The sequence below is a fragment of the Dipodomys ordii genome, unplaced genomic scaffold, assembly GCF_000151885.1.
Source record: "Dipodomys ordii isolate 6190 unplaced genomic scaffold, Dord_2.0 Scaffold227, whole genome shotgun sequence".
In the NCBI taxonomy this organism is placed as follows: domain Eukaryota; kingdom Metazoa; phylum Chordata; class Mammalia; order Rodentia; family Heteromyidae; genus Dipodomys; species Dipodomys ordii.
In genome coordinates, this window is record NW_012267443.1 from 1115697 (window position 1) to 1130542 (window position 14846).

The following is a 14846-nucleotide window of genomic DNA, read 5'->3' on the forward strand; positions in this document are numbered from 1 at the left end:
GAAGAGAAAGGAGAAGGAGAAGGATAAAAGCCCTGGTCATGTTACAGAATTCTGGCAGAAATAGTATATGAACTTACCATGCAGCTAAGTGGTCCATCATAAGTTGAGCCCTCTCAACCCCATCAAATCAGAAGGTCAAACAGGCCTAGAAAAACAAATAAATTTGTGCCAGTGGTGTAATTTCTCTATGGGTATTTTCCATAAGTTCCACATTGCATCTTTTCTCACCATTGAGACTCACAATATCACATTTGCTAGCTGGATTTCCCAAACAGTAGAGTCCCTTACACTACAGTGTGGACCTGCCACAAAGTCCTTTCTCATTCTGATCCCTACTCATTGACTTATGTGGCACGTGGCATAAGGTCTAGAGCCACTTATGGGATATGTTGATTTCAGAACCCAAGAGCCTAACAGGTACTGTGCTTCCTTCTATGGGTTTTAGTATTCTAAATTTCAACCAGAGGGTCTTTTAGTTTGGAGGATCTTTTTTTTAAAATTTTTTTATTGTGAAAATACCATACAGAGGGGTTACAATTACATGGGCAAGGTAATAAGTACATTTCTTATCAAGCATTGTCTCCTCCTCCTTTGTTTCCCCTTCCCATCCCTTCCCATATCCCCTCCCCACCCCCCTCGCTCCCCTCCCCCCTGACCCACCCAGCCAAAGTTGTAAAGTTCGTTGTGCTGGTAGCTTTAGTATGGTCTTGTGATCATTTGGGTAAATGCCCAAAAGTGGGATTGCTGGGTCATAGGGGAGCTCTATGTGGAGTCTTTTGAGGAACCTCCATACTGCTTTACAAAATGGTTGAACAAGTTTACATTCCCACCAACAATGTAGTAGGGCTCCCTTCTGTCCACATACTTTGAGGATCTTTACTGAAGTAACAGGTCCCCAGATCTTTCTTGCATTTGTCTCCCATCCTATGGAGTATGTACATCTTCCCAAGATATATGGTGTATTAGTTGCCTCCTGCTTATTATGCATTATTGGTGCCTAGTCATGATGATATAACAATGGTACTGGTTATGAATCTATTCTAAGTATGATAAGCCTTTGAGAGGACACTGATCTTCTATCCACACTCTCCAATAATAAACAAATACATTTTATTCACTATAATGTCGAGGGGAGTTGGGAGTGTGGCCTTCCCATGTGTGAAACCTCTTGACCAGAGGCCAGGGACCTTGGTGGAAGGAAAATAAAGGGGGGGGTGGCACTAAAGAACAGAGGGAAGAAGGAAGGAGGGAGGATGGGAGTAAGGAAAGCAAAGGAGAAGGAAGGAAGGAAGGAAAGAAGGAACTTTGACTTAGTCTTAAGGTCAGCAATATGTGTCTAAAAAGAAAAAAGCAATTCTGATACCAAGTCTTTGGGTCAAGAACTTCTTACGTCTCTAAGTGTTTTGTCTCCAAGGTACAGGCCTGCCTTCATTTCCTTGGCATACTCCTTTTAGGCTGGAAAAAATACTGTAGAAGCAGGTTCTTAGTCATGAAAACCATGGTGATAGATTTCAAAGCAAAACATCTTGAGCTATCAGTTAATTATGCCCTTACAATAGGCTAAGCCATCAGCTGGAATGACTTGAATAGCTGTGGACTAGCTCAGGAACCACGAGTGAGTTTGTAAACTAGAAAGAAGCCCTAAGACTTCTTACAACATCATCTTTGGCTATAGACTGAATATTAATATTAATCACCATCACCATCAATTTATACATGAAGCCCAAATCCTAAAAGAAATAGATTTTGGAGATGAAGTTTTCAGGAGGTAATTAGGTCATGGCAGTCATGAGGGGTAGAAGCCTCACAAATGAAATTAATGCACTTATGAAAAAAATGAGAGAAATGATCCTTTCCACACCACAAAAAGAGGAAACAAAAAGAAGATGGCCATCTGCACTACAAACCAAGAAAAACACCTCCCCTAGACATTGCATCCTGATCTTGACCTTCCCAGCTTCTAGACTGTGAGAAATCCATTTCCGTTGTTTAAGCCACTCTGTCTACGAAATTGTATTGTGATAGCCCCAACACTCTAAGACATCCTGGAAACCACCAGCATCGCCCCCACCCCACCCTGCTTCTATAAAATCAACCCAGATTCAACATGTGATTTAGGGACTATCTACAAGATCAGATATCAAGCACAGAAGTGCTTGCAACAATGAAGGTGCCTCCTACAAGTGACTTGGGCCTTTGTGCTTCTCACAGGCTTTGCTCATTGAACCAGAGTTTGGTGTACAATAACAACTCCTGGGCTTTTGCTTTGCTCTGAGGTATTTCAGTGTATTCTCAATAAATTTTTTTCTGGCATTTTTCATTAGAGTACTTTTAAGCCTATAGCAGACACTCATTTTTAATTTTTTTTAAATGTTAATTCTCTTTATAAAAGAACTTACATGTGGAAATAGGGTAGGGCATTTAGGAAGCATAAAAGCTTATTGTTATCTTTAAAGAGTGGCTGGGGGGGAGCTCAGTGACAGAGCACTTGCTTTGCAGGCAATTTAAGAAAATATAAAATAGAATCTCAGTCTAAGAAACTCCTACCAACAAAGCACCCATCGTTTTTTTTTCCTAAAAAACTAAAAAAAAAAGCCAACATTCAAAAATTTTTATGATTTAACCAGTGTTTTCCTTCTCTCTAGGCATGAAATGACTATTCAAAAGCTATGAAAGCTGTGTGTAGGCCTATTTTCTAGATTTATAGCAATAAACATAAGTTCTAGCATGAATTTAAAAACTACAAACATATAGATTGTTTGGTATTTGTTCTTCTTCTTTTTTTTTTTTTTTTGTTGGTCGTGGGGCTTGAACTCTGGGCCCGGACGCTGTCCCTCAGCTCTTCAGCTCAAGGCGAGCACTCTACCACCTGAGCTACAGCGCCACTTCCGGTTTTCTGGTGGTTTATTAGAGACAGGAGTCTCACGGTCTCTCTTGCCCGGGCTGGCTTTGAACCGCGATCCTCAGATCTCAGCCTCCTGAGTAGCTAGGATTACAGGCGTGAGCTACCAGCACCCGGCTGGTATTTGTTCTTCTTATTTGTTCCTCCTAACCCATTTTTCCTATTCCACTGTTTGAAATTGTCGTTTGCTTTCATGGCTTTGGTGGCAGAAGCACTAGAGACCTCTCCTCAAAACCACACACATTCTCTCATAAAAATAAAACTAGGAGTCATGGTTTAAGTCTGGCCAGGTTGGCTGCTTATAAATGCATGATCATTCTTTAATATGGCCCTAATGTATCCCTCCCACCCTTTGTCCAAGCAGAATTCGAGTCAAGCTTTCCCAAGAAAAAGACTCACCCATAGCAGTGTAGACCTGGTTTGGAACATTTTTATTGGCAATACTGGTGTCATAGTTAGGAACCACAGACTTTTGCTGGGCTGTGTTAGCTTGAATGACAAGTATCAATGGTCAACTCTATTTGAAATATTGTTAAAGTACCTAGAAATAATAGGCATTAAAATTCATTTCGTTCACTGCAACAAACCTCTAAAGACTTCATGTTCCCAGTGGAACTGGCATACTGTAATTGTTATTTGGAACTTAATGTAACCTCAACAGCAGCAGAGAGAATACAGTGCTCTCATTATGCACATGCTCTAGGATCGTTTATTTTAATGCTTTCAAATAAATATGTTCCATGCAGCACGCTACAATAAATAAGGAGCAGCAATGTTCTTCTAGTAAATCCATTCATAATGTGAGTCACTATGTAAAACACCACATCTCAAGTCTTTGGCCCTGTACCATATCATGAGGCACACCACATCTGCACCCAATCATATCTGGCTTCATATGGATTTAATAGGACTATGCCAGAAGTACGTGTAAGCACAAATTTAACCAGAGGTTTCCAGCTATTAAATACAGCTACTAAGTAGTTAAAAGGCAACAACTAAACCCATAAATGCCACCCCCCCTTCATTTCTGAGACAGAAATACAAAGACAGAAATGTTCTGGTCAAGTTCAGGTCTAAGGAGAACGCATGGTAGGATACATAGGGGAAACTTGGAGCAAAACTGGCACAAGACAGTGCCCAAAATGTCACAGCAATACCGACACCAAATGAACATTGAACACAGGATGACAGGCTTGATTGCAGACAGTCAAGGCAGGGTTTGGATGGGGCAGCTCATTTCTACTAGGCAGATAACTCTACGGTGCCTTCCTCTTCACTGTCAGCTCTGTTTGCGCGAATCTCCACTAGGGTCCTGGCAAATCTTGTCCATTCATCGTTGTGGGGAACTGCAAGCTGCAAAGCAAATCAATGGAGAAATGACATAACAAGGTATCTTTTACATCTGCAAGCCTCGATGCCCGCATGGCGTCTCCTCCCAGAGCAGACATTTCCCTTGGAATGTAAAGGAAACCAAATATTCTTTGAATCAAGAAAGACCTGAAGTGTTGCTCTTAACAATTTGAAAAAAGGAAAATGTCACTCTCAGAAGTAAAAAAAAAAAAAAAATCGCTCATGGAATTTATAAAACTTTGAAAACTTCGGCTAACTATATAGTTACAGCAGCCACATTAAAGCACTTTCAGTAATGAAAATTCTTTGTAAGAATGTCAGACTTACAGTGAACCTAGAAAATAAAAGCTGCATTATTAACCAAGATTTCAAAATAACTCTGGTATTTTCTTTCTCGTCAATGCTATTGATCCTTTTCCTCCTAAAGTGTCATTAGTGTGTCAATATACAGAACAAAAGAACAGCTTACATATGCATAGAAATTTTCCTATTATGAAGTAATGCTTGAGCTTTTCCAGTAAGATGTGTATGATGATAACTATGAATAATTGTAATACTAGCATTTGCCAAGAGTTTTGTTCTAAGTGCTTTATATATGTTTTAACTCACTGCTCACAACAATCACATGTAGAATAATTTATCTTACATATATAGAGTAAAAACATGCATTTTATAGAAGAACTGAAGGCAGAGAAAGATAAAATAATCTATCTAGGGTATATGGATAGCAAATCATTTTACCAAAGTTATCTGGTTCTAGTATTAGACTTTTATCCTATGCATGTTCTATCGATTTGCCTAAAAGGGGGACTGATAAAATTTCCCCCAAATACCTTCTACTCTGTACAATTCAGTGAGGAGGAATTCACCCTCCCAATGGAAATTGTACCTTGAATTTTCACTAGCTGTTTTAAAAGATAATGATTTCTCTATATAGCATCCAAAAGTGAATTGCTTAAAGGTATCAGGCAAACATTTGAAATAGGAAATTATTTGAAGATGAAAAACAGAATTGAGAAGAAATCTGAAGGATTTCATGTACAATAAAATTGATTTAGACATTACAGTCATTTTCTTAAAGTTTTACCCTATAAGATGTTATAACTAATCCATCAGCATGCCTGGTACTTTACACTAATCACATAGTGTTTACTCACATAAATACTGAGAACATAAAAAAATTAAAAACGCATCTTTATTCCCCAAAATATAGATTTTTTAAACTAAACAGTAGAGGCAAATAAATCTTAGCTTTTAAATCATTTTGATAGCTGAAAAATTAGCCACTACACAGAGCCAGATGATTAGAACTCTAAGTTTCCATTTCGAGTGACATTCTCAGAAAAGGTCTGCCCAAGAGAACTTACTGAAGAGTGATAATGTTATTCTCTAAAGTATGTCCTTACATTAGAGCTCTAGTACTAAGGTTAAATGTTTCAAGAACTTAACTCTGGAAATGGAATTACAAGTGAGGCAAATATGTTTTACTTATGTTGAGAAATGCCATAATGAGGATTCCAAATTGGTCATATGGATAAGGTTTTGAATGGCTAAATACTTCTCTAGATATTGAAATAAATCCAAATTTCTTTTCAGCAGTGACACAAGTGTACAATAATACTAAATAACATTGTTAGCCCTCTGCTCAGACCATTTTCCCTGTTTTGAGCTGTATTTCACTATTTCCTGTATTTCACTATTCTTCACTTTTGTCTTCAATTTTATATAATATTGCACTGGGGAAATGAAGCCCCTCACAAATAAAAGATACTGGAGAGGAGAATAACCAAAAGCATAACAATCCAGGTTTGGAATAGTTTACAAAAAAAGATAGATTCTCTGTTTTATTTCTCTCCTCCAATGCCTGACAAAGCCCTTTCAAGAATCAAAAAACAAGAGTCCAAAGAGTCATTTCTCAATAAAGCTAAAGCTCTTCAAAACTTCTTTGACTACTGGGGGAAAAATGAGGTCTTAACCAACATCCAGAGCGTGTGGTTCATAAAGGGCTTCTAAATTTAAAACTACATAATTGGTTAGTATTAGTATTGTAATTAGCGTATAATACCCTATGCAACATTTTATTGATAGAACTCCAGAGAAATTGTATTCTAAAACAAGAAAATAGATAAACATATTCACGTAGTTTCATGCAGTTGTAATTGCAAGAGTGTTAAGAAGTGACCGCTAGCAAAGATTCTAGAGCACTGGGGTTTGAATCTGTGCACACAAAGTTTAGAAAAGACCTGAATATCACTTGGGCTACGTATAATTGCACACCTACCTTCTCAAGAATGAGTTCTGCTTTGCTCAATGGAAGTGAAGCTCACCTCATTGAACTATCAGCCATGCCCTTAAAAATACAGACTTATCTTACGAAAGTTTTCGTACTATTTGAACCCATCTTGTCTTCTTTCCAATCTGCTAGAGTTTCATGCAGCTTGGCAAAATATTATAAGCTCATTTTTAAGTAAGGTTGTTCTATCAAGTCTTTTCTTTCTAGAATACTTTCTAGAAATGTTAGCTTGTTTTATTCAGGCAACAACATTCTAGAGCAGAAGATGGTGAGAAACACAATTGTTGGAAACTGGAAATGACTTTATCTACCTCCTCCCCTTATATTTTCTCATCTAGTTGTCCGCAAAAATAACCCAACTGATTGTAATGTTAGATTTACAAAGTACACTGCAGACTATTCTTTTTTTAGAATTAAGTATCCCCATCAGGAAGCATTTTAAGTCTAATCTTAGCTCAAATGTGTGAATGTGTATTCCCAGGCTCCTTCCACACTCAAAGTAACAGTCTTTTGCATTTGAATTGCTTGTAGGTAAGAGCAAACAGGTGTCCTAACAAACAAGAAGGCCACTCCTGCCACTTTCCATCTATTGGCTGTAAATTAAATGTTTGGACAGAACTAGCCTTCTCACTTTTGTAAGTTCCTGATTTCATCTTGCTTGGTACTTTCTGATTAGAATGGGCTAACAGGAGGCTGAGGACATGATGTACTTGAGAGTTCCCCTAGGAGAGTCATAATCTAATCATAAATAGGAAAAAAAAGTCTTTGAAGATTGAGACTTGTCTTTGTACTAAGTAGCATATAAATTTATCCAATCTCAATCCGCTTGATCAGTCATTAGTGATATACTAGGTACAGTGCTAGAATTGAAGATATGGTAATGAGCCCTTTTGAAGCATGAGAACCATGAAATGTAGCTGACATTAATTATGCTTTTGTAAGTCAAAATGTATATATATATATATATATATATATATATACATACATATACACTAGCTGGGTATCATTGGCTCATGCCTGTTTATTCTGGCTACATGGAAGGCTGAGTATAGAAGGATGATGGGTTAAGGTCAGGATGGGCAGAAAAGTTTCTGGGACCCCTTTTCAAACTAGCATGCCTGTCATCCAAAGCTATATGAGAGACTGAAAAAGGGGGAGATCACAAGTCCAAACCAGTCTAGAGGAAAACAATTACATTTTTTATTGGTAATGAACAATTTTGATAGTTTAAAAATAATAAGAAGCCATAGGAAGAAAATAGCCCATAGTTAAATCAAAAGAGCACTCTATAATAAAGGACTTGTCCAGTGTTTTGAATGGAAGTGGAACTGGAAATGTTTTGGGCTTCAGATTCATCTGCTGAAGTCACATCAGAGTTCGGAGATGACTCATGTGTTTCCATTGCCTCTTAGAACAGAGTTCACCCATAGCTGGTCTGCTCCCCTCATACATAACTGCTTCCTAACTTTTTGCTAAATGAATAAAGCATTTTAGTGCCCCAAAGAGCTTAGAGCTCTGAATCTTGAGATAATAAAATCCTAGCTCTACAAACGGCCACCTTTTATATATATAGTATGACCTTATTTTTACAACCTAGGGTCAGAAGGCCCAAGATGGTTACTGAGGTAGCAATACGACCACAAGAAGGAGGGAAAATGAACCTCAGATTCGGACAGAAGACTCAAGTCCTCTCATCTCTGTTGCTGGCGGTCCCCAAGCACTTAACCCCTCATTGCTCAACTGTAAAATGGGAATGATGAAGTTTGACCATTTATCAACAGAGATGTGGAGAGGATGAGAAAGGTAATCTTAAGTGGAGAAGGGCTGTGAGCCCAGCATGCAGTGTCCATATGCTCTTTTACTTTGAATTATCACTCAGATAAAACGCAGTGCACATGTCAACCTGCAGCATTTTTTTCCTAGTTGAATTTTTTTCTTGAGAAGAAGAGGGGGAGAATGCAGTCAAGAATTCAAATGTACATCCTATAAAAATTAAGAAGAGTGGAGGAAGGGGTCTGTAGGGGTAGGATGAATGATAATGTTGAAAGGGGTGACACTGATCAAGATGCACTGTATTCATAAACTGCTTTGTTAAATGGCAACCCCTCTGTACAACCACTTAAACATAACAAAATAAATAAATAAAGAGACTCATTCTGATTGCTATGAAAATTTTAAGGGACAGGATGTCTCTAGCAGATAGGAAAGGAAAACACAGGTGCATGCCTGTAATTCCACCTATTTAAGAGATCAAGACTGGGAGGATTTTGAGGTCAACAAGTGAAAGAGTTGCTGAGACCCATCTAAACCAACAAGCCTGCCATGGTGGTCCATACTTGTATCCCAAACTGCATGAAAAGCAGAGGTAGAAAGATCTTTGGCTGAGGCTAGCTCTGGACAAAAAAATATGATATTCTCTCTATGAAATGACTAAAACCAACAAAAGATCTGGGGGTCTAGCTCAAGTGGTAGAATGCCTGCTTAGCAAGCAAAAGGCTCTGAGTTCAAAACCCTGTACAAGTTCTTCCCATCACCAGCAAATAAAGACCAATTAATGGTTATCTGTCCACCTAGGGCAATCAGGAGTCACACCCTTTAAGACATGCCAACAAAATGGCAAACAGGTAATGAGTTTTGAATTACCTGCTGAAAGATTCTGAAATTAAAAAAAATATTCTGAAATTGTTTTTACTTTTCTAAGATTCTGTGGGAGACAAAATGTCAAAAATTTAAAAAAAAGGTCAAAAACTGTGGAAAATGGAAATGGATCATTTTGGTAGCTTGCACACTCTTCTTAGGCTGTAGATAGATGGTGCTGCTTTTGGACTTGGCCCCACCCCAGCCCAGCTGAGCCATCAGTCTGACCACGGAGGGTCATGCTGCACTTCTGGGGAGTTGAAAGAGCCACAGATTGCAGAGTAGCTGAGTTTGGAGAACAAAACCAGAGCTGACTTTTGCTAACTCAGATGGCAGCAGACCACGGTTCTGTCCTGCTTTTCCCATGTACCTGCTGTGTGTCCTTAGGAAAGGTTTCTGATCATCTTCAATTTTGTGAAAAGATGGAAAGACCTGTTCTCTAGGATTGGTGAATATTTAATAACAACAAATAAAATGAACCCAGAATGGGATGTTTGACACATTACAAATCCTGAATAAATGTTGTTGTTCATTACTTTTCCTTCTTAATATTTATTCCCTTCTCTGCCAATATATTTTTTCATGCTTCTTTTCCTGTTCTTTCCTACCTATTTTCTTCTTTTCTTTTATGTTCAGCTGCATTGTTTAGATGTTTATCCTATTTTATCAGATTTTATTTCTTTTTTTTTATTGTGAAAATACTGTACAGAGGGGTTACAATTACATGGGCAAGATAGTGAGTACATTTCTTATCAAGCATTGTAGCCTCCTCGTTTGTTTCCCCTTCCCATCCCTTCCCAACCCTTCCCATCTTCCCCCCCCTCCATATTTTATTTCTTAAAAAAAATCTCCCACAAATTATTTCCTTATAGTCTGTCTAGCTTTCTGGCATTTGGTTCAGAGAATGCGAGGTTTTTGTTTGTTTGTTGTTTTGTTTTTAAACCACACAAGAAATTCTGCAGAGCTCCTTTCTCCTGTGTATTAAACACTAAATTTAAAATACAGGTATTCCTTGTACATGTATATACACATGTACAACCCCACACACATATTTTTTAATCTTTACATAAGAGCTCTATATCCCAGTCCAGCCATTTCCTTTTCTTTCTGTAGCGAAGTGTACATTTTTATATGAAGTTGTAAGGCCTGGTAACTGCCAAACATGCTATTATAAAAATCAAGTGACTTATTTTATAACTCAGGTTAAACACACAAATATCACTCCTGTGTCCCTTTTTAGAAGCACATGGCTGTTTTGAACAGTTCTTAGTTAAAACTCCCTGAATTTTTGCAAATTTTAAGGGCGTATAGTACCTACAGCTGATTTTTAAATAGCTGCATTATCTACAGTAATTCCTAACAGCCTTGTGAAGTGTGTGTGTGTGTGTGTGTGTGTGTGTGTGTGTGTGTGTTAAAATATCTGTCTCAGGCACTGCTTAGTTTAAAAGTAGGTTAATTTAAAAAGTCTCAGATATTTAAGACATTAGAAAAGTATTCAGTAACTTCAGTTTGGTTTCTCAGACACATTAATCATGGCAAACATTAAATAACTAGAAATGTTGGTTTCAAGATAAATATTCCATGGATGTGTGGTTCAGGCACCTTGATAATCTTTCAATTAAATAGTCATTTTAAAAAACGTTTGTGGGATTCTTATGCTAACCATTGATTCTGAACAGATACAACAAAAAATTCATCTTAGTTATTAATACGCACATTAAACTTTTCTCTAAAAAAGATATTGTAGAAATCACCTTTCCACTTTAATACACATTATTTCTCAATGCATTTGCAAAAAAATGTGGAAATATATGCCAGTTTCCACAGAAAGACAGCTCAACCTCTCTAAAGCTCTAAAAGCTTTTTTTTCTTTTTCGAAGTGCAATTATTAATGGCACCCCAATTCAGGAGATGGTTGACTTACTGGTCTACAAATGCATGCTTGTGTTCACTGGAAGCCTATATTTTTTAGGACAATTCTCTTTGCCACACACACAGATGTGAGCAAAGTGGGAGGTAATAAGCAATGAAACAGCCGCTGAACGGCCAGGCAGACCCGCTTCACATAAATATAGCTCCACTGTGTTTAACTCTCGGGAGAGTCTAGCATCACTGCTAACAATGGATGAAACCACGGAGCAGAATTCCAGGCCAGCACACAATATACAGAGGGTGTAAATCCACAACAGTGCTCTACCACAGAAAGATATACTGGGTGGTAACTTAGCCTTTCAAGCATTACAGAGAAGTCAAGAAAGTAGGGATCACAGTCTCTGCTCTGGCCAGCCAGTAGGCTAAAATTTCTGTAAAATTTAATAGCATTCCAACTTATGATTCCCTTCATGGTATGGCATTGGTGGTGACTTTTTTACATCCTAAAATCCCATCAAAGGGATTTTACCTACTTCTGAAGCTCAAAAGGCGTCAGCCAAAACGTGTCTTCCCTGTATCTTTAAGCAGGTGGTTGATTTTTACTGTTTGCTTCTTTGCAGCAACACTTTATACAGAATCTATTACCACTTAGTTAAGGTAAGAAATGAAAGTGGGACATAAAAGACAGAATAGACAGTAACAAATACGATGTATGTCAATTGGAAGAAGCCAGTAAATATGGAATATTTTCAACAAATATCTTAAGAAATTAACACGGAAAATATTCTTCATGTTAACATTCAAGATTCTCGGAAATATATCAAAATTATTAAAATTCTACCTGTGGAGGAAAAAGTGATGATAAAGAAGCAAGTGCAAATTCACGAAGACCTACAGATGTCTTTGCACTAAAACCATATCATCTCTTCAGAAATCTAAGCATTCATTTGTTTTTCTTTTTCCTTCTGACTTGAGCACTCCATGCCTCCATTCAAAAGATAGAAAAAAGCAGAAAACAATGGCTGATAGCAGTGATGGAATATTAACTTCCTAAACTTCAATTACCTCTTTTTCCCAAACACAAAAGATCAAGAAAATGGTAGGTGAAAGCAAAAGCATGTGCGATTCAAGCTAATGTTACATTTTAGCTGACGAACCATATAGCCCTTCTTTTCCTGATATGATGGACGAGAGATTTTCTTGTAAATTCCTAGCAACCGTTGCATCTAAGCAGTTTTGACAAAAAGAAGACTTATTGCTAAATACCTTAAAAACATTTTACCAAGGTAATAAAAGAAATGTCACTCCTTCCTACTGAATGTTTGGGCATAAAAGAGGTATTTTTATAATGCAGTCCACGATTTACCATATCTATAGTGTTCAAAACAAGCACAATGGAAAGGAAGGATTTTTTTCCCAGTGGTTTGACAACTGTCTGAATCAACTGTTAGGTTTTCATTGCACTAGTGGCCAATTGCTCACTTTAAAAGCACAGGAAAGGAGGGGTGACTGAGATAAAGATTGGAGAGGAAGTACTCTTTTCTAGTTATGCTTTTCTGTTCCAATATGCTTACATGATTTTTCCCCTATCTGCCAGACTAACCAGTGTGGGGGCTATAGCCTAAAAGCTTTGCACAATTGTTCTTTTGCTTAATTTTCACACGAAGCATTCGTTCACCTGTCACATATTTGTTGAATTCTTACTATGTGCCAAGCACTATGTTAGACAGTTAGCCTATATTAACAGAAATTGTCAAGGATTTACTTTGTTTCTGTGTACGTGACACTTCAGAAGTCCGAACAATTCTACTGATAAATGTGGTAGCCAAAGGAGGTTGCCAACTCGAATTATTTTTGTAAGTCAAAAGGGGAGTTTGTCTTTATCATACTAGGTGTTCAATTTCTATCTAAAAGAACATTTGTTAAGGTCAATACAAATAAAAGATTTCATCTAAATATTGGGAAATGATTGACTGGTCATTAGAAAAGAAAATTTAGGAATGAGCTACTCTTCAGTTTTATCTACCTACTAGCTGAAAAGTAAAAATACAAAGGTTCTTCTACAATGGTAGAAGCTTTGAAATTTTAAAATAATAAGTAGTTACTGTTTTTAAATTTAAAAAGATGTGCCGATAGGTGACAGTATCAAAATATTTTGTAAACTTTCCTTGAAAGTGAAATAGAATGATTCATTTACTTCCTTATTTTGCAGGCTAACCTCTGTGTCATGTATTTTACCCATAAAGCAGATTTTGATTTTGTATTATATTTTAGATATACCAACAGGAGCACATACTTTCTCATGCAAGAAATAAATAACTCCACCTTGCACTAGAACCCAGTGTTAGTGGAGATTCACAGATGATTGGAGCAACTTAACACTGGACTATCTATGGTTTGAGGCTACAGTTCTAAGCATCTATTTTTCAAGATAAAATGTGGCAGTTTGGAAATTCTAAAACTAAACACAATTTTTTCAGCTCTACGAAAATTAACACTATAATTAACAATCCAAACTGCTATTGAAGACGACAGTTTGAAACTACAAACAATCATATAAAGATGATTAATTATATGAACTGATTATTGTTTCAGAAAGCTTATATCCCTAGATTATGTATCATTGTACCCTATTAAATGGGCAAATGCCTATATACACATTAATTTGATTTTTAAAAATTGGATGGTAGGGCTTTTTTATTTGTGATACATAAAATCATAAATGGATTTTACGTTGTCAGAAAAATTTGTTTGAAAAAGTATTAATTCCATTAGTCCATTTTCATAAACCTCTACTACCTGAATAAGCACATTATTTATACAATAATTAATCTAATCATGGTTTTTTACACATATAATTATCAGAATGAAGTCACTGCTACTACTTTCACTATCAAATGGGTAATTATAACATTAATTGGAATTAATAGCACCCTTTCCTTTCTTTTTTAAATTAAGTACTCTCAGAAAATAAAACAAGTTAACACTAAAATTACAAATAAGTAAGTAAAATTACAATTATATATTTTACTCACATGGGTTTTCAAATACATGTTATAATAAAAAATGAATTAATATTATTATCTCAAAGAGGTTGCTTGTCTACAATTATGTTTGTGAAATTTCCCATACAAACATGCTTTTGTGCTCTTTCAATTAACTGCCTATCATTGTGGCCCTAATACTAAAAATTTAGGCAAAAATCTGAAAACCCCCTTTGCAGATCCTAAACTTTTGTTTCTGTTATGAAACATTTAGATGTTACCACTAGCACTATGTATTTGGATTTTCAGCTTTGAGATGAATATCTGACATCATGGAAGCATTTCTTAACTGACTTTTCTCTTTCAGAGAGGGAGGACCAAAGGAAATGTTTAGTATCAGCTAAAGAAACGAATACTGTTTCTCTACTGCATAATAAGCTAGGACTTTCGAAGGCCTTTAAGAGGCTAGCAAGTTCCAGTTACACTACCTTAATGAGAAACACCAGTGTTTGCAATGATTCTAATGTTGCCTCTTTTTCTGGTTGCTGCCAAAACAGAGCTAGTCATCCAGTTCATCTTGAGCAGGGGACAGCAGCCTGCAGGAAGCATTGTAATCAAACTGGGTGACACATGAAGTCCTTTTTTTCAATTAAGGTACTCTAATTTGAATGAATCTCCAAATTTTACTTTGACTTGGCACTTTGTGCTCTGCACACCCTCTTCTTAAGGAGGAGAGTTATTTATATAAAGGCTGTGCTTCTTAGAAGAATCAATACAGCTCTGTCCTACTGGAAACTGCGAGCTAGTT

At 36.9% G+C, this 14846-nt stretch overlaps 1 protein-coding gene across 5 annotated transcripts in view; it reads right to left on the reverse strand.

Moving 5' to 3' along the window:
• Positions 1-3316: 3316 nt before the first annotated feature.
• Positions 3317-14846, reverse strand: part of Dync1i1 (dynein, cytoplasmic 1, intermediate chain 1) — a 282173-nt gene continuing 270643 nt past the window's right edge. For 3 of the 5 annotated variants that reach the window (XM_013035858.1, XM_013035857.1, XM_013035854.1), the window contains one exon: positions 3319-4255. In XM_013035858.1, the coding sequence (XP_012891312.1) occupies positions 4145-4255 (111 nt within the window). In that variant the 3' untranslated portion in view covers positions 3319-4144. Of the gene's footprint in view, positions 4256-14846 lie in introns of all 5 variants that reach the window. The other 2 variants (XM_013035856.1, XM_013035855.1) reach the window with 2 other exon arrangements.